This window comes from Sturnus vulgaris, chromosome 9 (assembly GCF_052056855.1).
Source record: "Sturnus vulgaris isolate bStuVul1 chromosome 9, bStuVul1.hap1, whole genome shotgun sequence".
NCBI lineage: Eukaryota > Metazoa > Chordata > Aves > Passeriformes > Sturnidae > Sturnus > Sturnus vulgaris.
The window spans coordinates 7,308,596-7,333,969 of NC_142251.1; the positions used below are offsets into that span (position 1 = coordinate 7,308,596).

At 41.2% G+C, this 25,374-nt stretch overlaps 1 protein-coding gene across 3 annotated transcripts in view; it reads left to right on the forward strand.

The window, feature by feature from the left end:
- BEND5 (BEN domain containing 5) overlaps nt 1-25,374 on the forward strand; it is an 875,016-nt gene that overhangs the window by 645,325 nt on the left and 204,317 nt on the right. For all 3 annotated transcript variants that reach the window (XM_014870680.2, XM_088169741.1, XM_088169740.1), the window contains exon 7: nt 24,915-25,004. In XM_014870680.2, the coding sequence (XP_014726166.2) occupies nt 24,915-25,004 (90 nt within the window). The remainder of the gene's footprint in view (nt 1-24,914; nt 25,005-25,374) is intronic.

Sequence of the window (25,374 nt, forward strand, 5' to 3'; positions counted from 1 at the left end):
CATATTACTTTTGAAAATTGAGAATAGCCTCCTCATTAATTATGAGAAAACTTGACATAGTGAAATTGATGATTTAATAGTAATTTAATTTAGTCCATGTAAAACTTTGAACCTGTGCCTGCAAATGTCCCATTTTGTCCACCATCTTGTTTGACTGGAACATCACTTCATAAGGAATTCCTGCCAGGAAAAATCACTATGTACAGGGCCTTCATGTAGCTTTTCATTGGCTGAATAATTGAGTTCCGAGAGGACCTATCTGATTTGAAGGCCAAAACTTTCTTGTACTACAGACTATATAAAAGTAGTGTAAATCACAGTGAGAGATGAAACGATGCATTTAAATGTACTCTAAGAAAGAAAGAAGCTGCCGTGTATTCAAGCCTTTTGATTGTTCACCAGCCAATTACCCATGTTATTTAGGAATCATCTTGATAGTAATCTTTTGAAAACCCTTTTGCACATTGATGATCTCATCCTACTTCTTAAATTCACCTTTCAAATATATACATCTTAAAAACAGTGACGGATTTATCGAATTTAAATGTGCTTCACTTTATCAATTTCTTTTGCTGAGCCAACTTTGTTATTTCCTCTTCTCATGCCAACGCTGTGGATAATTGACAATTGATGATAAGCTTTACAGAGGAGATTAGGATAACATTATGTTTCATTAGTTTGGAGTAATACAGAAGTGCCTAACCATGGATAAAAGACAGTGGTACAGCTCTTGGCCTGCAGAATGTGCAGTGTGTGAGGTGAACAAAAGGTTACACATAAAAGCAGAATTATAGCTATATTTATGTAGGATTACAGAAATATAAATTACTTGCAACCTTTTCTCCATCAGTTTTCCCAAGCTGATAAAACTTGTCTTTTGCTGATGTACAGAAACTGATCCCCATACCCTCCTTACTGTATTTTCCTTTCCTATTCCTTCCTGTCCTATCTCCTCTCCCATGAACACGTTATTCTAACAGCAGACTAGAGGACCTTGGTGTTTATGTGCACTTATTTCAGGAAAAAATTGTCTTGAAAACAAGAGAAGACTTTTTAAGAAATAGTGAGATGAAGAGTTGAGCAGCAAAAAAATCTTCCTCAGATGGAGATTTATTTGTTAGTAATTCTTAGAAGTCTTTGTTTCTGGAAGTTTACTGTCTATCTAGTCTACCTGAATTGATCAGACTTTAGGTTTAGATTTTTAAGGGCCAGTTTTAGTCTTTGCATTCTGTAATCTCTTAAAGGCCATTAATATAGGCCGTTCTGCTCCATTAAAAACAGTTTAAGGGAGAAAACAGTCAAGTTGTTCATGTTTAACTCTTTGATTTTCTGGACTGATATAAGTACCTGAGGCCTTGACTGCTGTTGCAAGTTCTGTAAATATTTGTTGTGACTTTTTGTGTTACTCTAACAATTCACAATTGGTAATTATGTATTCTGTCATTCTGAGCCGTTCAAGCAATTCGTCCTTAAAAACAAACAAACAAAACACATCAAAAACCCCACCCAAAGCCCTAAAAACAAACCCCAACCACCTGAAAAGAAATATGAACCATAAGAGATTAGCTAAGCAAAGGCGTTTTGAGTATAGCAGTTGAGGCAGTGAAAGAAAGAAAACATGTCATGAGCAGGCAGATGTATCTAAATGCCCTCTAGTCATTGTCATGGGAGCTTCAGCGGGTTTTGGCCTTAAAAGCTAAAGATGGTTTGCATTTATCTCATTCCTCTGGATGCAAATTGAGTTTCTGACAGTTTGAAATCTCTGCAAAAAGCCTTGAAGGGCAAAAATGGTTTTATCACAGTAAAAGTTAATGTGAGAACCCTTTGGATTTCTGCTGGTGCAGATCCTGAAATGGGTGTGAGTTCTTGAGTCAAGAGCCCTTTGCCTGCAGGTTTTGGGTTGGGGCTGTTCATTTGGATTTTTGTAATCACATTTTTATTTTTGAGCTGGTGTCAAGGCTACAACGGGCAGTTGATCTCTTGGAGCCAATTGCTTTGGAACTCCTGCATAACTGGAAGAATTCCTCCCTCCTGAATCTGGCCTGAAAATAAGGCCCCTTTTTTTTCCTGTGACCAGCTTCAGAAAGTTGATTATCCAGGTTCTGCAACTGTGGAATCAACCTTGGGAAGAGCTTATGAAGTTATAATTAGGTTTCTGCCTGCTAAGCTTCAAAATGTACAACTTCCATGAATATATTTGCAGCACTTTTTGCCTGGTTTCAGACTCCTGCCAAGTTCTTGCCTTGAATTTAAGACATCTGTAGGTAGAAAGAGACAGCAGAGCACTTTAGCTTAGATGGACAGAAATGTATTTTGGGAGACATGTTTCTGCTGTCAAAATGCCTCAGCCACCAGTCATCTGTAAACAGATTCCCCTTGGTCACCACTGAACAAGGGCAGCACATCTTACTAATGGAGATAGGCAGGAATTGTTTTTTTTGTTTGTTTGTTTTAAGTCTTATTCTTAGTGTTTTTTTCCTCATAATTTATTTTCTTAGAAAGACAAAATGACCCAAGAAAGCATTTATAGGAGTTCAGTGCATTGATGCACTGGATTTTCACCCCTTGAGACCTATCTTTAAATACTGGTGTGACTTTGGGATGAAAATGAGCTCTTACCTGTCTGCTCTGGTACTGGATTTTGCACCTTGGTTAAAAAAGCTGCAAGTTTTGCCTTGACTGGCTGCTGGCAGGTTTACAAAAGGAGACTTACTGCTCCTCAGGTGCTTGCAGTGATGGATGCTGTGCCAGTTCTGCAGGAGCCCGTGGTCAGGAGAAAGGTGAAATGTCAGAACCAATCTGTTTTAAAAAAAGACACTTTCTGAGGGAGGCTGGCTTGCACTGAATTTTTAACAACACATTCTCCTTTCCTTTCCTTATATGTATCTAAACATAACTTTATTCAGCTAGGAGAGATCCTCTTGTCTCCCTCATTTCCATTAATGCAGAGTTGGATTTCAGCAGGCAAACTGGTGTTTACCATGGCAGTGCTTGCCATGTTGACAGTGCTGAGTGATTCTTAAGTGTTCAGTAAATCAGTGAAATTTTCTGAACAGTGGGAAGTTTTGATGTCATTAACAAAAGATGCATGTTAACTAGCAGCTGCAAATTAATTAGAAAAATAAATTATAAGTTGCTGCTTTTCTTCCCCCTTCCTTTCTGCTTCACGCTGTGTGAACTAGCCAGTCTAAAACAAAGATATCCAGTGAACTCACATGTCCAGAGCTTTTAGGATCTGAATATTCCAATTTTACAAACATTCAGTTTTATATCCTGCACTGGCTGCTTCTAGAATATTATGGGTCAGGGCATTGCCTGTCTTACAGTGGTTTTCATTGCCAGTTTTCCTAATGTGCTCATCTGAGGAATGTTTGAGCCCCTCTCAGTTCTGTGCCAGCCAGGACCAGCTCATGTCCATCTGAGCAGGGTCCAGCCTTGCCAAATGAGCTTCACTTGCTGAGGATCCCATCCAAAAAGAGGCAAATGGCATCGGGGAAGGCAAGGCAAGCAGCATTAAATGTGTAATGATACCAATTAATGAGTGCTTGCCTCATGTTTTGGAATACAGGGATTCATTTCATATACCTGTTAGGGCTGTGTTTAGAGCAATAACATCCTACTTTCTTCTAAAGGGAAACAATCTTACTTTTTTTCATGTGCTGCTTCTAGCAGTGTCAGCTTCTTTAATTATTGCTATTTAATTATGTCTTAGCATTTGAACTCTCCTCATTAACCTTCATCAGACTGAGACACCTAGGATAATGCAATGGCAAAGCCAACATCTTGTATAATTTTTTTTTCCCTCCCTCCACCCCCTTCCCAAATCTCTGGAATTCATTAATTGAATGTTAGAGCATCTGGGCCACTTGAGTATTCGAATCATGCAGGAACATGGGTAGTGTTAGCCTGCTATGGCTCAATAAACCTCTCATTCTCTTGTTCACGGTTCATTTGAATTTTGCAGAAAACTCTGGGAAAAAAAAAGATGAGGCATTCAAATAAAAATGGTGCAGATAATGGTAGGAGGAGATGAGGAACTCAGACAAATGTTTACTCCAAGTACTGTGTGTATGTGGCACTGTCATTCCTTTAATTGAAAGAGAGAATGGGCTTTAGAGCAGAAACCCACAAGCCAGGCTCTATTCCTGTGTGACCTTCAGCTGTCAGTGGAGCTGTCCTCTCTATCTGAAAGCAGAGTTTTTATTTTATGCTGCTAAAGTAGCAGAGCCTAATTTCTCATTTGACAAGTGCTCTAAGATCCTGTGAGGAAAGGTATAATAAAAGTGCAAAATAAAACTATATGTGGCAGTATTACTCCCGATTCTAATGGATTTTAGTAGGATCTTTAATCCCTTTATCTACCATGAATAGATGCATTGTCTATAAAAGAAGCTTTAAGCTCTTTCACTTCACTTTGGTAACACCTTGGCAATGCAAATATGCCTTTGGAGTGTTCCTCACGATACTGGAAAATGAAAGTGCAGGAATAAAGTGCAATGACTGTGATGGGGCTTCTTTAATGTGCCTGCTGGACCTAAGCAAGACTTCTGTAGTTTCCCCCCATTTCGTTTGCTCTCCACAAAGACAAGGCTCTTGCTGCCTTTTATCCCAACACAGAGTATTCCCGGGTCCTGGCTTGGATTAGGCAGTCCTGGAATAGAATATAGGCTGTGTCACACCTGACAGAGCTTTATCTCAGAACTGAGGTTTTGCTCAGATCCCTCAGCTGTAGAACTGCTGTGTGAAGCAGGAGCAGGGTGAAGCTTTCACACCGAGAACTGCCTGTGGTAAGAATGGATGTGCTTGTGATAGGAGAGGGCTGACCTTTATTTCACAGAGGGAGAAACGGGCAGAGACTAAACTATAGATCTGTCGTGACTAAGTATGAGCATCTGTCTTTGCTGCCCGGGCTGGAGGCTCCACACCCCCCTTGCAGTCAGTGCAAGAGGATGGGAAGCTCAGAACGGTGCCTGGTCCCACCAAGGCTTGCTCTGCTCTCTCTTGGCTCACTGCTTAAATGCTTACAGCCAGGTGGGATGAATCCTGGTTGAAAGCCAAGGCACAGGAAGGCAGTTAGGTGCCTGATTCCTCCTTATCGTCTAAATCCCGTGGATTCAAAAAGGACAGAGCCTTTTTGAATATCCTCCTGGATGTGTTCCTGCCTAATCTCTTCCCTGCAGCCTCAGTGCTTCCTTTGTCAGGCTTTGCTCTCCTGCGCTTTTCCAGGGAGCCAGAGGAACTCTCCATTCCTCTGCCCGAGGCTACGAGTGACCTTTTTTTACCTTTTTGTTCCATGTAACATTGGCTGCTACTGCTGGCAAAGGAGCTCTCCCAGCGGCTGTGCTCTGGGCAGCCTGACTGCTGGGACTGAGGTGCAAACCTTGCCCTTGCCAGCGCTGCAAAGGGATTCAAGGCTTCCAGCTCCGCTGGGAGAGCAGAGCTCTCCTGTGAGTTCAGGGTCTGAGCCGCTGTGCCTGACCCGGCTTTGGCTGGGGGTGCTCAGTCAGGCAGTGAAATTCAGGGGAAGGGTTGTGTTGTGGCTTGCAGTGGTCACATCAGGCTGTGGCTGTCACTCTAGCAGCTCGTGGCTGCAGGAGAACCATCCCCACTGAGGCTGTCGCTGCTTCGTTTTGGCTGCTTCTTATTTCTGGCTTTGGTTTTTCTATGGGCTGGTTCTTTCTCTCCCAATCCTTCAATAACTGGGAGTCTGGAATAGATGCTCTTTTTTCCCCCCTCTCCTCTTTACTGTTTGCATTCTACATTTGTTGAGATTCAGTTATAGTCTGTCTCCATCCCTGGAAAATCGAGTGAAATCTCCTCCCTAGAAAACTTTGACCTTGTCTCTTTACAGAGATCTTGATTACCCTGAACAAGGTGTCCAAACCCAGGTATTTCACTGCTTTCCTTTTGTTAAGAGCTTGATAATTTTTTTGCCCTTCATGCAGAAGTAGTTTTCTTTACTCATCTTGTCCTTTTTTACCTCTTTCCTTGTCTGAAACTGAAGTGGAAAAGAGGAGTGGAAGAGCCATAAACAGTGGAGGGAAAATGACAGACTGCTCTGTGTCACTGACTCTGCAGAACAGGTCACCAGGCAGAGACATCAGCTTCTATTGCCTATGCTCAGTGTTTCATATTTTTATTTGTCTTTACTGTTATGTATCTGATGTAGAGACATGCATTTTTTGGACAATGACCAGCCAATAAGTCCACATTTGTCAGAGAGAAAATGAGATAATCATCATGTGGCCTGGTATTACTGGGAGGGCAGATTAGATTTGCTCAAAAAAGGTGGCATTTTATGGTTACTTTTATGCTCTGTAAATACAGGCAGAGACAGATTGAAGAGATTACTTTACAAAAAATTCCATTTCAAGTCACTGGGGAAGCAGGTAACCTTCAGATCTGAGCTTTGCATAAGAATGCAGTGGAAGAGGAAGGATTTCTATTAACAGTGCCAGCTTCTTTAAAAAAATAACAAAACCAAAACAACCCTGTCTGCTGCTCTACATCAACCTTTTCTCCCTACTTGTTTTCTCCTTTCCACCCACCTTGTCCCTGCAGTGCCATTAGAGATGAGCCAGTGACTTGGGGCCATTCCTTAGCTGAGGCAAGTAGTCACAGTTCCACTGGCTCCAGTGGGGTGGGAATGATTTATTCTGGCTGAAGGATGGCCCCTTGTGGTTTGAGCCTTACCCAGAAGGGTTTTTTATCAGCAGTACTGGGATTTTTGTTTGGTTTTCTGAGGTGACAGAGGTCATTTGTAAAGTTTGTACTTGTATCCAAAGTTTGAGGCTGTTCATGATGGGGTATTAACACCTTTCAGAAATGTTCTGAATCAAACGTTGGGTAAACTGGCCTAGGGAGACAGGTTGGCTTCTGACTGAAAAAAATCTATGGATGTTTTAAAATAAACAAACTAACTAGATGGACCTTTGTATTATCCAGATCAGGATAATTTGTGCCATCAAATCAGGTTTTTGTTCTCCTGTTTATGCTTGGATTGTGGAAGAATGGAACTAATCTGCCACTTTTGTGACAGCTTTTGAAGCAGGACTGTGGTTTCATGCAGGGCATAACCCAGTGGATCTCCTGTTTCTTTAGTAAGGAAACAACACAGACACTATAAAAATGCTTAAATAATATTGATTGCTTTCATGAAAAACCAAAAGGAGTCTACTGCATAATAACTGTTTGCAAACTTTTGGGTGACAATTGAGTAGAAATGGGAACTTCTGGATGCTTTTTAATCCAAGCATCAATATTATGTCTATCTTTGCACTTGAGCTGTGCACCCATTTTGGGACTATTTCAAGAGCAATAAATGAAATCAGAATGTGGTCCATTATGCTACCCACAATAAAAAATAAATTGAGCCAATTAGAGTTGTGTGTCAAGCTCAGATGTGTAGCTCTCCAAATATCCCCCAAACAATATGTTTATTTTAATAAAGATTCACGGATGATCTTTGACCACTGTTTTAATTAGGTTTAAATGAAAATTAATTTTATGTTCCATCTGTGACTCTGGTGCATTTACTTTTCCATCTACTTCAGGTGCTTGCCCATATTCCCAGATTTGTCATATTTGACTTTTTAACCTTGTGAAATGAAGCATGAGGTCCTTTGGCACCGATCACAAACCTGATGCAGGAAGTTGTGTGAAATCTCAGCTTTGGCTTTGGTAGTCACAGAAACTCCCAAATAGTGAAATACTCGTGGCTGTACTGGCTGAGCACACAGGGGAATCACGGATCTATTGAGATCAATGGCACAATTATCTTTTTGCCCACAATTTCATGCTTGGGGGAAATTAACTATTCACCTGAAAGGGCTGGGAATGTTGAACAAACATCATGGGCAGCTAAACCTGGGAAAGGGAACTGTGAGATTTGGCAGGCTCTTGTTTGGGTTGAATTTGTGAAACCCACAGCAACTCCATCCACTGCTTATGAGGAACCAGTGTTTCATCACAGACCTGCAGACTCTCTTTCCTTTGGGGTTGTCTCACTTCAGAAGCAGGAGATGACCCTTTTTCTTGTTTGTGGTGGTGTCTGGGTACTCTGTTATCTGCACCTCCTTGCAGAAACAACCTCTCTGCAGAGCTGGCTGTCCAAATATGAGATAAGTAGGAGATCTCAGGAGAAGTCAGGTATTTATATCTGCTCTACCCTCTTCTGCTGTCACAATACTTTTTCATATTACTCCTAGGCCCAAATGTTGTTCCAGTAGATGACTTGTAAGGTTTGCATTCCTTTAACTTCCTTCCTAAGTAAAAAAAAAAAGCTTTTTTTTTTTTTTTTTTTTTTTTTTTTGAATTGAGGAAAATTTAACTGGCTCTGCACACAAATAGAACAACTGCTGTTGAGCTTGTCAGCCCTGGCAGTGTCCTGTTGAGAGGCCTCCTGGTGTCAAGTGCACTTGCCTTCTCAATATGAAAAGGAATTTTTATTTGTAATGAATATTCATACAAGAAAGACATGGGTGATCCACAGATAAAACAAAGCTTTTTAGCCTCACAAAAGCAGTGCTGTGAGAATTAGTATGGAGGGAATCTTAAATGGTACATCAGCCTATCCCATCCCAGGAGCCAAGGGGTGCAATTCTGCCCAAATTGATGGAGTGGCTTTCATTTACCCCGACAGTGAATTTGTTGCCTACCCAGCCAGACCTAATACTCTTTGACATGAACAGATGAGAGGATCAGTCTATCAATGCAGAAGATTTAGTACTATTTGGTGAGTTTTCCCCATCTTTGACATTTCAGAATGGAGCTTAATGATGCAGCAGTTTAGCACAAACAACCTGACTGCATGGGGACATTTCTTTTACTCTTTTTCTGCTGCCTTTTCCAGGCTTGGTATTCTCAGTGTGGATGACTTGGGACAGTAGGGTCCCTTTTCAAGTGTACCTACAGGCTTTGCCACAGCTGTTAAGCTTCCTTTGTGAAGCCTGAGTTCTACAGGGGCACAGGTTAGTCAGTTTTTCAGAGCTTAAAATAATCCTGTTTCCCTGGTTCCTCAGAAGATGTTGTGTTTAAAAAAAAATAAAATAAAAAAAAATTACACACTTTAATAGAAATACTTTTCCTTCATTAAATTAAATCTCTAAAGCCCAATAGCATTTTCAGTGCTTATATGAAAATGCCAGTGGGGATTTGAGATTAAAAGCGGTATTTTTGTACAAGTCAATGAAGATCTCAATAGGAAAGAACACTCTTCAAATATAAATTCCTCCAGTATCGAAAAAGACAGATTTTCTACTTAGGTCCTTGATAATACTTTTCCCAACCTTGTTATGAAACTCTGTTTTCACATATCTGATATAAGGCTGTTACACATTAGCTCTCCATTTAATGAAATCTTATTAATAGTGCCTTTTTTATTATAGAGATATGCCAAGCTACTCAGATTTAATTCATGTTTAACAGTAAACATGAGGTACTATGACCCATTTATATGCAGCTCAGGTTTTCTTTTTCTATTAAAAAAAAAGATTGAATGGAATATTAAAAATGGAACTAAAATATATCTACTATTGATTTATATTGAAATAATATTGGATGTATGTTGCCATGAAAGGCCACTTACATACGTGACCCACAGCTAGACGAGTAGGAAAGGAAAACAACAAAAAAATTCCTAGGAAAGGTTTGTTTGGTAGTTTGCTTTGGGATTTTTTTCTCCCTCTTCTGATGTATTCTATCCATTCACAAAAAAAAAAAAAACCCAAACCCTCCTAAAAACCTGAGATCTGTGTTTTTGTAGATAAAATACTGCATGATCAAGGTGCAGATTTTGGGAAAGCACTTACCAGATTGTTTTACAGGGAAGAGAACAGGCATAATTTGGCTTTAGTACTAAGTGCAAGGAGATATAAAGGTTTTATTTGATTCAGGGATCTCAGAGCAATGTATAAAACCGGATAATCATTACCAGTGCTTTCCAAATGGAGGAAAATAAAGCAAGAGTTGAAAACAGACATAAAATAAAAAAGTAGGGTGGGTATGTACAGTCCCTATACAAATTTTCTTCATAGAATGGTCTGGGTTGGAAAGACTTTAAAGGTCATCTCATTCCAGCCCCCTGCCACGGGCAGGGACACCAGAGCCCTGCCCAACCTGGCCTTGGACAATTCCAGGGTTGGGACATCCCCAGCCTCTCTGGGCAGCCTGTGCCTCACCACTCTCAGTTTGGAGGTAGCTGATCTGCTGCTTAAAATAACCATCAGTAGTCACCTGTGCTCCCAGAAAAAGCCCAAAATAAGGTTTAAAAACCCCATTTAACTCCGGGCAGTCAAGTAGAGTGTGCTCAAGGACAGTGCTTGGATTCTCTCCCTGTTTTCAATTCACATCTTCTGCCAGCACTGGGAAGAGCCTCTCACTCTGGCTCCCTCATGAAGTTACACAGACAAGTCAGGGGACACCTGGGATAGGGAAACAATATTTTAACACACTCTGTAATTTTAGGTTTTCCAAACTGTGCTCTACATTTGAACCTTCAGAAAATCCCAGTCTTTAGGCTTTGGGGATGGGAAAAAGTGTTTATGTCTTCATGCTGAAGCTACTTTTCTTTGTCACCTCAGTCAGTATTCGCTGGATTAGGTGTTGAGCACGAGCATTCAGGGTCCTGTAATCTTCTATTCAGGGTGTCAGTGTGGAAGGAGGAAAAACAGGATTCGGGTTCATGTGCTATTTAATGCTATGTACTTTTAAAATGGAAAAAAATCTGCAGTCTAATGTGTTTGGGATACTCCTGGAAGTGCAAATGTGGTTTCAGGTGTCTTCAGCCTAAAGAAGGAGTTCTGCCTGGAGATTTTCCCAGTGCTGGGCAAGCCTTCTTAGCCTATAAGTGTTGAAAACTCGGAGATTGTGGCCACTATTTTTTTTACCTCTAATTTTCGTGGTGCTCTTCCCTTAGGTACAATTTGGAAATATCTATTAAAACTAGCAGGAGAGGCAGAGGCATATGGATTTCTGGGAGACTTGGCCAAAGGAAGAACTCTGGTTGCCTATGGATACTGACATCTCCTGAACTAGGTGACAGCTGAATGCAGTTTTTGAAGATCTAAACTATGGACTTAAATGGGATTTAGGCTACTTTAGTGGCTAAATCTGTTTGCGGATTTATTCCTGAATGTCTTTTGAAAGGTTACTCATCAGTTCGGTGGAAGAGCAACAGAAAGAACACAGGATTTTTGACTTCTCTCCTCATATTCAGACAGTGCTACATTATGTGTTTGATAGAGGACAATGACCTTCAGAAAGTTTTCCATCATTTTAGAAGCTTTCTCAAAACTAGGACAGTGGTCTGTGCTCAGCCCTGACAACTTCTGAAAAACCTCTCCAGGGTTCAGTCCTAAATATCATCACTGTGGACATGTCTGGTTTGAAAGCTTAAATTCTGCAATGATGAGAAAAATCTGCTTGAATTTAATGACATGGAAGCTCTCTTTTTTTTCTTTCTGTGCTTTGGAAATGTGCAGGGCTACATGAACCAACCAACACTCTGGAAACAAAACCCCTTAAATCCACTCTGGCTTTTGCATGTGCTCTGTATGATAATAACTGTGGCTAATGGGAAGATAGCTTCTACAGTTATTATAATCAATAGATTGGGAATGCAAAGATAAAGCAAATTAGGACTAATCTGTTCTCTATTTTTTTTTAATCAGTTCATAAACCAAGACGATGGTGCAAGTGCTGACTTAGCTTTTAATTCAAATCAAGCTTTTGTGTCACATGCTCCTAAGGAGAGCAGGGTTACCTCTTGTTTTTCCACTTGTCTTGAGAATCCCTATTAATTTTTCTTGCATCTGAAAAAGCTCAAAATCTCTCAAATATTTTGACTGGAGTATGGTTGGGTAACACATGGTTTTCATCAGAGGTCTGGGTAAGACCAGGGAGGTTTGGGGAATTGGGGTACAGACGTTTTGCTGGTGGGTGTGCCAACCACTCAGTGGTTGATGAGCTGGTTAACCCATACTGCTTCAAGGATTCATCACTTGAATGGGCTTGAAACTGCTTTTCTCTTACTGACAAAGTGCTGCCTGAAAAATACCTTTTCTATAGCCTGAGGGATATTTGGGAAGAATTACCAACTCCTGCACAACTGGAGGACGCTCAGCACAAACTGGGATGTGTGTGGTCGTGATGTATTCACTGATTTTCAGCTCCATGAGGAACCCAAGGTTGACTGTTGGCTCTGAAGTCTACCTTTGATAAGGGAAGTGCTGCTGGATTCCAGCTCAGCTGAAGGTCATTAGCATTCTCCTGCTGTATCACATGCAGATTTTCTTGGCTCACAAGAATAGCATTACATGGAGTATGCATCCTATATCAGCAAAAGAAATGCATGCATGCAGAGATATAGCCAGGGTTTATAGGCTTATTAGAAGACTTTTAAACAGTCCTCTCCTCCACCTCCTCTGTCCTTATTTCCCACTGACATTGCCCCTGGCTGTGTTTTCCCTTCTTCACCCTTAGATACTTTCAACAGATTGGGGTGAGAAGGTTTGTTTTTACTTTAAATAACTTAAAATCAGCAGTAGAGTCTTTGATCTATCACCACCCTGTATTGGCTGACCCTTGGGTGCATAGAGAGTGTTTGGGAGTAAATATAAATTCAGTTATGTATCCTTGGCTCAGGAATTCAAATGCCAGGTGGCAAAATTCCTTATAGTGAGGGGATGTAGAGGCAGTCCTCCCTCAAACAGGGAGGGCTGAGCAGCCAAAATTGTATGAAATGATGTAGACAAGCATGTTGAAATTCTCCCTATGGTTGTTCAGGAATTTTTGTACCATACAGAATGTGTAAACAGAGCCCTGTTAGCACCAGAGTGATATGGGATAATGAATAGGATGGGGGATTGGGGAACTTGGAAAAATGGATTAATCTTTTCCACTCCCCCTTTAATTAGTCTGTTTTTTCTATTTAAATCAGAATGGGAGTGGGGGTAGGGAAACAGCACTTCTTCTGCAGATGTGGGAAGAGGCCTGCAGAGGAAACCCCTTTGGAAAAGAGCAGAGAAATCCATCTCAGCTGCCGGCCTTGGCAGGTGGTGACACAAAAGCAGGCTCAGTGGTGGCAGCAGCTGGCTGGTCTGCACTGAAGGGGACCCTGGGTGCTGTGTCCTGCTAAAGCTGGGTGCATGACAAGGGAGCCTCTGTGGTTTTGGAGATGTTTTCAGTGCAATCATTGCTCCTTTACGTGGAAAATCTGTTGCAGGCTCAGACCACCTTCAATGCTGCCCTTCTGTCATTCCAAAATGCATCAAGTGAACAGAAATCCAGAGGTAGAAGCTTAGAGGTGCCTTGCAGAATACTGGGATGTTCTGAGGACAATGATAAGGAACTGAAAGCACCCTGTATGATCCAGGGTCATCCTCTTCCATGACTCTTTCTCTCTGGAGAAGTGTTCAAACTACATTAGGAATGCAGTGAGGTGCACAGGTGCTGTGATGGTTGACATGGTCTGAGATGCCAGTGGACTCAATGAGGCAGGAAGATACTGGTGGCCAGGGAAGTTAACTTATATATCATGAAATTATTTTCTTGCTTGTTTTGCCATTTTTGTAAGCGTTGTAGGGTCTGTGTAGCAGATGCAGCTGCCACCTTTGATGGTCTGGATGGATAAAAAAAGCCCCAACTAAATTCCAGTTGTGGCAAAGTCCTGGGCTTTATCTTGGCACTGAGTAGCTCCTCAAGTTCAAGTGACTTTAATTAAAGAGAAGGCAACAATGTGTCAATGCTGATGGAAGCAATGACACCATCTCAGATATCCCTCTGTGATGTCAACTGCTGTATGAACATTTTTTTTTTGCTTCTTAATTTTTTTTTTGTAAATATGCCCATTGTGCACACTGTCTTACACTTTTTACTAATGAGAAATGTAAGGCTTTAAAAAAACAATTGCACTGTAGCCTCATTACTATGAAAAATCCATTACGTGGAAGCCATTTGTCAAAGACAACTGTTTAGTTGCTGTAATTTACATATTTATCAACTTTGATTGGAATGTAATGACTTTGACTTTCTTCATTTTTTTTAACCTTTCTAACCTTCTTTCCATGAAAAGGATGTTTTGGCTTGTTTTATGGGAAAGGGCAAAACATAATTCAATTTACATTGACTATCAAATATACTTATTAATGTTTTGAATAATTGGATTTTTTTTTCCTACATTGGAAATGAGTTGTATTTCCATGCTTTTACATGGGAACCATTGTGGTGTCTTATTAATCCATGAATTTTTTGTTTCTACCAAGGGATCTAGCTGGAAAATAGACAGCACAAGACTCTCTAAATAAGATAATAATTGTCAAGATAGGCAGTCAATATTAGATCTCCATAATTCTTGTAGCTGAAGGCTGAGAGTGGATGGGTTTCCAGTATAATCACATGATTTATTATGAGTGATTAACTTGCATCTGATGCTGGGGATGTTTTGACACAGAAGTATGACTTTCCCTTGGCCACAGGCTGGTAGCCAGGAGGCTGCTGAGGCTGCTGTGATCCACACAAGTATCTTACACTCCACGGAGCTGTGTTAAGACAGGCAGAGGTGATGAGAAATTGTTCCAGCAGCTGATATTGGGAGTTGTTAAAGTTAAGGGATGTGGCACTGCTTGTTTGCAACTGGATCTGAGTGAAGAAATCTCTTGCCTGTGCTATGGAAAAGGCTAAAGATATGATTTGGTGTCTGCAAAAATGACAGGTGAAGAGCAGGATGCCAACTCTCCTCTGAGCTCTGGAACATGAGAATTGAACTGATCTGTGGTTTGCCTGCCTCTAGAAATTAATCTGAAGGGTCAGTCAGTTCCTCTGGAGTAGTCTATGGCCCAAACAAAACCTAGATCAATGCATAAAAAAATTAAGAAATTTTAAAAATATATAAACACCAAGAGAAGAAGCAAGTGACAAATAGAATGAAATTCGGCAAAAGAAACTGCTGGCTGAACACCAAGAAAAATACCCTCAGGTTGAGAGAAAGGAATAATTTTCTGCAGAAATTGGGTGCTGACCAGATAAGGATGGTCTAGATGAGCTAAAAGGTCCTTCCCAGATCAACTGTGAAAGGAAATACAGATATTTCAGTGCCTAACTTTGAGAGCTAGTGAATACCAAGCAGCAGGTGGCCAGCCACAAGTATAACCTACGTGACAAAAAATGATCTGCTGCAGAAGCTGTGGCATGCAGCTCGTCAGTGCCTTTTCTGTCCTCTGCTGCTTCACAGCATCTCCCACTTGACATTCCTATCTTTGACGTGTCCCATCCTTTAAATAAATGATGACTGAGAGTGATCCCCTTGAGCTTCAACTTGGAGCGTGTTTTTATTAATTTATTTCTCGCTGTGCTAGATTTCTCCCCCTCCACTTTTAAAGGCTCCTTTGACTTTAATTAAAATTCTCCATAGGCTTATTGCCTTGAGAGAGAGAGTGTGAGTGTGTATAAATTGGTTTTAACAGTTTGCTGACTAGATAGGTTTTACAAAGCTCTTCACAGCCTTCCAGTGTGTGTCTAGTGCAGGCAACAAAATGTGTTTTCCCCTATGCCCCGTGCTGTATTGATTGACTGCGCCTCTGGAATTTATTGCTAACTAATGATGGGACAAAAAGGACAATTAGGATCGGTGGACACTTGCGTGCACATGAAGTTAATGTGGTGCTTACAGGGGTCTTTGGGGGGGAAGACGTCTGTGAGAGGAGCTGTTCTCAGTTTGTGGCAAGGCAGGGGACTGGGCTGGCTGGGGAAGGAGAAGGTTTTATGTGTCCAGGTGGAATTTAAACATCTTGGCTATAATTGTTTTTGCAGCAGAGGGGGAAATGTCATAAGCAGCATCTGAATAAGAATGGCAGCTTGCTTAATTGTTGGCCCTTAACGAGAATGGAAAGTGCCCTGCCTCCAGGCAGGCATCTCATTGCTTTCTTTTGAAGGAAAGGACAAGGGTGTGACAGGACTTTCTCGTGCCAGACTCTGGGATTTATGACATAGACCCAATATTCTTAGTGCACGTCTGTCTGAGGTCATGTCTGTGACTCTTGTTGCTGCTGGAGCCACTTGGCAGTGAACGAATGGAGAGCACACACCTAAGCAAAGCTGATTTAGGGCTGCTGACTCCTCCCAAGCCACAGACTCCTTGACATCATGTCCCTGTGATTAAAATCTCTGAAGAATCAACAAACAAAAGCAGGGGTCTGTGAAAAGGGGGCCTTTTCCACCCCATCTTTGCCATCCTGCTTTCGTTAAGAACAGGTTTCTCACCCTGATTTGAAGCCAATGTCTAATATTACAGTAAAGAAAGATTTGCTCCTGGCTGCCTTGGGGGTGTGTGTGCTTCAGCCCTGAGGGTAGGCTGCATCCCCCACCTGCTGAAGTATTTCAGAATTTGAATTTGGTATGTAAGACTGAGCATCTTAATTTTTGGTGCTGAGTGTTTGGGGCCGAATTCTGATTTCAGGCAAGAGGTGAATATGAAAAGAGAAAGGATTCACTGGTGCCTATTTCTTGCCTGTGGGCTCAAGCCTCTCTCCAAGCAGAGTGCTGGTGCTTCCCAGAGAGGTCAGTGCCACGTTCTGAGGAGCATGGCTCTTCATGAATCTCATTTCAGCAGGTTGCTTTTTATTGACCCCCAGCTCAGCTACTGAAGAGCTCACAGTCAGAGTTCAGCAAAGGCCAAAGCCCCTTGCAGAACACCCTGCACGTCTTGTCTTGCTTGGGATCACTGCTTTCAAGGTTTTGTGCACTCAAGGTTTTATTCTTCCTAACCCTGTCAGTCCTTGTCCTTCTGCCCAGGGAGGGTCTGATGCAACACATAAATCAGAGAATTAATCATCTCCTGTGTCCTGTAATTGATCATGTCCCCACTTCTTTTCAATGGGTGTTCAGGTAGAATAAGAGAGAGAAGAGTTCATGTTGTTCGGGTCAGTGTCAAAAAAGGTGGAACAAAGGAAATTAATCGGTGACAGTGTTGGTTGTGTTGTTTCTTTGCTCCCCCAGGTTTGAGATTTTAGCCCAGCAGGCTTAAACTCTGGTTGTTTTCAGGTTTTTTTCCTCACAGAGAGAGACATGAAGTAAGTCTCCAGCTTTGTTCACTATTTCATGCTGCTCCAACCTTTTCTTTTTTTCTAATTCTCCTCCTGTTATACTTTTTGCCTGTTTCTTAAGTAAATAATATGAGACCTAACCCCAGTGAATGGATGTTTTCTAGTTACAGCTTCCCAGAAACATCTTTCCTGGTTTTTGCATGTTGTGTTGCAGCTTGTTCCTTCCGTATTTTTTTTATCCTTTGACCTTGAGATGTTAAAGATGCTGGACTCACAGATTCTGGAGTTACATCTCATGGCAGCCATAAATGTCATTTTCAGCCCTGCCTTCCTTGGAAAAATCCATGATGAGCACAAGGATGTGGCTGTGCATCTCAAAGAAACTAGAAGAGTTTTAGAATAGCTGTACTGAGACTCTCAATTCTGTTCTGAAGTGCACATGGTTTTTCTCAGTTTTTATATGGGAAAGTCTGAGCACTAAAGTTAATCACAGGCAAAGCCACAGCAAAACTGGAAAAAAAAAAACAAAACAGATCAAAGGTGTCCTGGCTGCTCCTGTAACTGCTGGACTACTCTGTGAGGGGCTGGTAATTCCCTCTTTTCCACCTTGGCTGAAATTCTGACAAATTATTCTCTTATCTTTAAGTCCATGCATACTTATAGCAAACAAACAGAGCTGTAGCCCTCTCCACTGGAGAGAGCTGATAGAGAATTGCTTTTTAACAGGTCCTAGCATCATCTTTTGAATCCCTGGATTTTAAAGACAAACTGAAAAAGTGCTCATGTAATGTAGTATTTCAGGTGGAAATGTCTTGCATCTGAATATTTTAGTTCTATCCCTTTGTAAAAAGTGAAGGCTACTGGGATGGTGAGGATTCTAGAGGGATGATAGCTCTGAACAGAGAGAGCAACAAAGATACCAGTTAGTATTGATTCCTTCCCAAAGGATGAGGTCTGCTTCCTCTGGGGCAGCAGGCAGCTCCCGAGTGTTTCCATCTCCTCTTCACTGATGAGGGGCTGTGGAGCTCAGTCAAGAGAACCTTGTGGAATGGCTGAAGATCATTATTGCTGTCACTGGTGGTGACTGGAGAAGTGCTGCTGCATATGTAAGATACTGCATTTCTATCTGATGTAAGATTTTTAGAGAGAGATAGATAGGATGTGCTTTGGTTTATTCAGTTTGCAATTTATTGTCAAGCATTGCAAGGAAAAAAAAAAAGTAGTAGTACTGTAGATCAGAGTTCATGTATTCAAATACAGATGGGTGAGTTCTGAGTCAATGGTGTTTAAGGAAATGGCATTGAAAGACACTCAAGTAAAATGAAGACTTTAGCAAATCGTGTCTAGAATGTTTTTGTCTTGGTGTTTCTTTTTTTCCTTTTCCCTGCAGGTAAACTTTACTTTCTTGCTCTATATCATCTGAAGGACACATGCATTTTCTGGGATTTTGGGAATGATTTCTGGGGTTCTGGGATTAGACATCAAATTTAACAAGATGATGTATAGCTTTGAGGAGACACATTTGATGTACCACTTAGCCTTCCCATAATTTACTGTGTGCCTCCGGTCTCTGGAGGGCAAGGGGTTGATCTACACTCCAACCTGACTTTATAAATAGCAAAGCAGAAGAGGGAAAAAGAAAGCAGGCTGGGGACCTGCCTGCTAAACTGTTATGATATGACAGTGATGCAGGTAGGTGACATTAAATGCTACTGTCTGCATCCTTAATTGTGAGTTGTCATCACCTTGGCCGTTTGAGGACGAATAATGTGCTGCTCATATTCCAGATTTCTATTCTTATTCATAGGACTGTATGTTCAAATGCATATGTATAATTTAAAAAACAAAACCTCAGGTTTTTAGGAGTGTTTTTTGGAGTTGGTTTTTCTTTTTTTTTTTTTTTTTTTTTTTTAGTGGAGATGAGGAGGGAGGAAAGATGTGAGTGTATCTTGACTGGTTTTGCGTGCAGTTAATTTTCCTGCCTCGAAAGCGTAGTGAGCTGCCAGTATCAGAAAGCCCAGATGGAAAAATGGTTGCTTACAAGATGTAATGAAGATTAAAAACAAGCAAATGGGGCTGGGAGGTAAGGGGGCCCTTGCTCTGTAGTCATTTGCCATTTCTGATTTTGCAAATAGCTCTGCAGTGTCGTTCGATCTGTGCTTCAGCATAATTTTACCAGGAGATATTTCTGGCCTTTTGCTTCACAGTCAGATCCCTTTGCTGGGCTATTAAGTTGAAAATGCAGTCAAGTATTAACATCAAAACTGTTTATTTTAACCTCCCACCACATGGAACCCCTCCAGAACACCCTGCAATTGAGGAAGGGAAGGGGAAGGAGGGGATGAAAACCAAGAGCTGGGTAGAAATACTGCCTGCTCTGAGATGTAAATAGGCCAATTCCTTTCAATAAAAAGAAGTTAGGCTGTTGATATATGCTTGTCCACTTCAACTCTCATGGAAGTTCACTCAGCTGCATTCCAGCAGGGCTCCAGGCCGTTAGGGATGCACGAGCCATTGTTACAGAGGACTGAGAGGGAGGAACAAAGGCAAATCCTAAAAGAACATCACACAGGTACTACAGTTTCAGATTCCTGGTGGCACTGACAAGTGTTGATAACTCTGTCAGCATCTGCCTTCAGAACACTGAGTCCCACTTTCCTACCTGCCCCTGTTGGTCCCAATAGGATGCTCACACATGGCAAAAGTCTAAAAGTTCCTTTTTCCAAGTTTCTGCTGAAATATATTTAATTTGCTTTGAGCAAGAGCAAACCCAGATCCCAAGGCCTCTGAATAAGGGGGAGTTATGGAGGGGGAATACAATTAATGTCTTAATCCTGTGTCACCCTTTCTTTGAGACGCTGTGCTACATTAAATTGATTTTGCAAATGAAAGCTAAAAGCTAAGCAAAAGCCACCAATCTATTTTGCCTAAAGATGATTTTAGTGCTCTTTATGTTCCCCTAAATGACAAACCAATTTGTTACCTGCCTACATAAACATTTGCCTATATTAGCCCCAGAAATGTTTTATTTTTATTAGCCCAAACTTTATCTTTTTATGAAGACACAGGGGCCCAATAAAATTAGTGTGCAAATATAATACCCAATTTGCATTTTTCCATGGTCAGCAGAAAAGCTGAGTAAAATCAATTTGATATTAGGTCAGCATATACATCAATAAAGCATACGCTCACACAGGACCATTGTAATGGTTCCTGTAATTTCTATGCTGCCAGAGTAAAGAGATTAAATAATATTAAATGCTCCAAAATAGCTTTGCTTTTAAGAGGAATGTAAAAAGAAAGAGAGACTTTGGCATAAAACGGGCAATAAAGGATAATAGTTGCACAATCTCCAACTTTAAAACATTGTGACAATGATCTCAGAGGCAGGCTTCCTGCAAAATGGCCCCAATTCAGCACAGCTCTCATGCCAAAATTATGGTTAAGCACATCTTTGAGCACCATACAAGTCCATCAAACAAATCATGTACTTAAGCACCTGACAGAGTCAAGGACAGAGTCTGAATGGAAATCCAAAACTTGGAAGGTTTTGGATGCAGTTTGGAGCATTACGTGCAGGGCCATTGCTGAGTAGATGGTCCATGCACAAAGGAGGCTTTGCTGAAAAAATCCTAGGCAGGAGAGCCTGGAGGTGATGGGAGGCCCTGTGGCAGTGCTACCCCATCACAGACCTGGCCTTCCATAGCTTTTTCCTGAGGCACAAAATACTGCTGCCCCCCATTTCAGGTAAAACTACACAGGAATAGATGTCTGACTTCCAAAAGATGTAGTGCAGTCTTTGCTCTTCACTCTGTGGTGCAAATGGCATCATTTTGACCTTCTGTCCCACTCAGTTTCTTTGTACTGCTCAAGCCAACTATAAGAAGGCAAGAAAGACAATGTGACCTCACCAAGTCCAGTGGGGTTTGGTAGTGACCAAAAATCCTGTTCCTTTGCACTCTTGCATTGCTGAGATGCGTGCTCTACCTGAAATGACATTTGTGGCCAGAAGGAGCAAAAATAAATGGGATTAGGTGCTGATCTGGTCTCTCAGGGAAAAACAGTGTGCAGTAAATGCTGCTTGGATTTGATTTGGTAAAGCAGGTTAATGTGGTGGACGAGGCACTCGGGTGTTCACTTTCCACACAGATGTTCCAGCTCTGCTGGACACAAACGAGCCGAGGTGGCACAGAGCAGTGTAATGCAATAGAGCTGTTTTTATTTCCTCTGTGGAGTCTTTAACTCACAGGGTTTTGCATTAAAAAAATGATGGCAACAGCCCACCTCATATTGTAAAGTACCTGAGACAAGATGACAATATGGAATTCATTTGTAGTGGATAATGTTTCATTAAAATATATGTGGGTATTTCAATCAAATCCTTATTTTGCCCTAAGTTCTTAGGATGATGGATTCCCATGTATTAGAGTCTTCTGGTCTTCCAGAGATGACAAGATTTTTCTAGTGCCTTCCTCAATTTTGAAGTCCTCTGCAAAGGAGTAAAATTCACTCCCAAGTTCTCCTGATGAGCACCAGCCTAAAAGGCTTTCTGGACCAGACTTCTAGGGTCAGACCTCTCATCCTTAGTGCTAATTTCTGAACTAGAATCATTAGCTACATCATGGCTGCAAGACCTAAAGAAACCACAAATCCTCAGTCTGATTCTGGTCTGACAAGGTAGCAGAAAAGATCCTGGATGTTGAGGAGTGATGTTCTACCTCAGTTCTATTATAGTACTTCATCTTGCTGGTGCAAATGAAATTCCATAAATTTTATATTTCTGTTTGAAATTTTCTAGATACTTATCATTAAACTGCTATATACAAACACAGTCATTTTCATGTTTTTATAATAGCATAAAAATGAAAATTGAATGAAAATGGCTGAGTGAATTTGCTGCCTTCCTGTAAAGGTTTAGAATTTGATCTCTCTTTGTAAGTAGAAAATGTTTTCTGTGCGACCCTGCTCTAGTTGTAGTAGCATAATAAGCAACCAGGAGTAGAAATTGCAGTCTCCTGGGTGAGAACTGAGGGAGTGTTGCCAGTGGGGTTGTTTTAAGTGATTGGCTTGAATATGCCAAAGCTTTAGAGGGGAAAGTACATGGGTTGAGGGCCAAACAGCACAAGTGATACTCAGAGTGAGAGATCTGAGCTGCTTGCTTGCAGCTCATTGAGTTTCTTTCCAGTATGAAATTTATTTGGTGTTTATCACTACTGTGGTTTCTGGAGAGCCAGAATAGATGTCGAGGTTGGTGTTGATTGCTCTGAATAGCATCTCAGACCTTCACAGCTTTGCTTGAGGGAATTCTCCTCTGAGCAGAGGCAGGATGGCCGTGGGTGAGTAGCAGGACACCAGGGTTAACACACAGTGACAGATTGTTTATCTCTCAGTCACAAATCAAGGCAAATAGGCAAATATTATCCATGATGATGATCTTGGTAGCCTTCAAAGGGAAGAGAAAATGTTCATTTCAACCTTCAAGATACTTCCCAGAACAGAAAATGTAAAAGGAACCATTCCAGACACGTCTACTTTTCTTTCCTTTCTTTCCAAGAAAACCTGTTTTGTCAAAGAGTTTTGTTTCTAAGATTCACTGCTATGGTGTTCAGAAGGGTAAAAGTGGCACCACAACAGATTTCTTTGCATCTCCACAAATCTCCAAGCTGTGGCTAAATGGTGTGTGCCTTTCTGTCATTTTCCTTAAGTGCTTTTGGCATCTACTAAGCAAAACTAAACACTTCTACTCTTCTTAATTTTGATTGATCTTTTCAATCCTGAAGTAGAAAATAGGATGTATTTCTAATGTAACATTTAAATTTAAAAATGAAATGATGTTTTGTAGTTGTTCAGTGGGTTAACCTTGGTTAGCAGCCAGATGCCCACACAGCTGCTCTCTCTTATCCAGGACAGGAGGAGAAAATAAAAAGGAAAAGCTCATGGGTCAAGAGAAAGACAGGGCTATCATTTACTAATTGCCATTGTGAGCAAAGCAGACTTGACTTGTGGGGATTTTAATTTATTGCCAATTAAAATAGACTTGCATAGTGAAAATTATTGATTATAATAATGATTCTAATAAGTGTTATGAAGCACAAATAACAACAGTTTTGTAATTGAAAACAAACAAAGCCAAAGCCAAGAAACACCCCAAACCAATCCTCTGTCCAAAAGATTCCTAACCAGTGCAGTTCCAGATCCAAAGAGTGGCAGTCATGTTGCTGAGCATCACATCTGTGCTGAGCCACAGTCCCTTTAATGCAATGCTGGTTTTCCAAGAGGGGAGGAAAACTCATCTCCTCTTGCAAAAGTGATCCCAGCCTTCTCCTTTTGTTCTTTAAAGTTGGTTTGCTGATTTACGTCCTTCCTCCCACGCTACTTAATGTTAATGCAAATGTTGTGGGATGGTCATCGACTTCTAGCTGATGGGGTTGTGCTCCTTTTTGCTGCCTCCCACTTTTCTTCTGCCAAGAGAATTGACTCCACCAGCTGCTGGGTTTGGCAGAGACTTTCTTTCTTATATTTCTTTGCTTCTGGGGTTCAAAAACATCAGATAATGGTGAAGCTGGTGTAAGAAAGAACAAATGAATGGCTGAGTTATAGGGAGAGCAGCTGCAGGACTTTGAGATGCTAAGGAAATAAAAGAAGAAACCTGCTGCAATTGTCTCTTGAGAATGGCAAAAAATGTATTGATTATTCCTATGGTTCTGTAAGGTGTGATTTGCCATGGGGAAAATGGAGCATTTCTAAGAATTTTAAAAATTAAAACAATTTAACTAAGGTATGGTCTTGAGGACTCTCACACATATTTGAAAACAAAAGTGTGACTTTGGATAAATGTGCAATACATCTACCTAATTAAAATAGGGGGGGAAAAAGGAGCTTGGATTTAGTTTCCAGTCTGTAAACTTTTTACTTCAAAACAAAGATTTAAACTATCTCTAGCAATTGGAGCCTGCTGTGTTGAGCATTACCCCTGCTGTGTGAGTTCAGGTTGAGATAAGACATCTAACTGAGGTCCTGACCTCCTATAGTCTTTAAAATTCCCAGAACCCATTTTGAAAGAGCATAATTTTCATTTGCTGTTTATTAAATGCAGTCACAGCACAAACAAAGATAGGATTGTGGTTGACCCATGTAGTTTATGGCTGAAACAGGTGACCAAAGTGGTGTAGTTTCAAAACTGAGGGATTAACCATGTTAAATTCAGCATAGTTGGGATCTAAATCTGCCCTTCACCTATCTGTAATTTGAAGAGGAAACAGCACATTTTCATGCCCTCGCTGGAGAAGGTTCCTGGATTTAATCTTGGTCTCTTTTCTATACTTTTTTTTTAGTTTTTTTTTTTTAGCTTTTCTTTCAGTTGAACAGATGCAGTCCCAAACACTTAACAGATTTTTTAAAAATCACCTCTAAATCCTCCAAAGCAAAGCCTAATAAATACAATTTGTAGCACTTTGCCATTGCCTGGCACTGTTAAGGCTTGCACCAAGTGTAGTGCAGGGTGCAATTGGCTTTACCTTGACTGGAGCCCCACTGCCATTCCTGTGGCCCAGGGGGACATTTACCACGAGTGAGAGCACAATTACAGTGCAGTTAAACTCGCTGCAGTAAATCTTGGGGTTTAAAAAGAGAGCTAAATTTGTTGTTGCAGGTTTGGCTGCATGTCATTAGTCTTGCAGCCCTTGTGCAGCCTGGGAAGGAGACCTGGTGACGCTGCCTCTGGTCAGGGATTGTCCTTGTTTATAACGTGTGACCAATCTTAGTGAAAGGATATGCTTTAAAAATTAACAATTGTGTGCTTCTACATCTGGGGCACAGTTTAATGATCTTCATTTCTCTTTATTTCCCCTCTTCCCCTGCCCTTTTCTGCTGCAGCAAACCTGCGTCCAGGGGCTGAACAGAAAGTGGTGTTCATCACTGCACGGGTCCATCCTGGGGAAACACCCTCTTCCTTCGTCTGCCAAGGTGAGAGTCTGCACCGAGGGGGCACATCTGGTGGGACCTGATCTCCTGCTGATCCTCCATGTGGATGGCTGTGGCTCTGAAAATGATGTGACAGATTTTCCCACAGTGAGGATATCAGCAGAATCTCCCATCTAATACCCAGCAGCTTGTCCTCCTTGAGGCCACAGGAATAGATTGTCTCCAAGTCTTGTGAATGTTTGCTGGACTTGGTCAGAATTGGACAGAATCAGGCTCTGAAGCAATTTGGGAAGAATGAGACAGTCACACTCATATGCAATATATTTGTGTAAAGGTCCTTTTCTCAGAGCTTTTCCAGCCCATTTTTCGTGGGTTTATTCTGTTAACTGCTTATTATTTTCTTGCTGTGTAC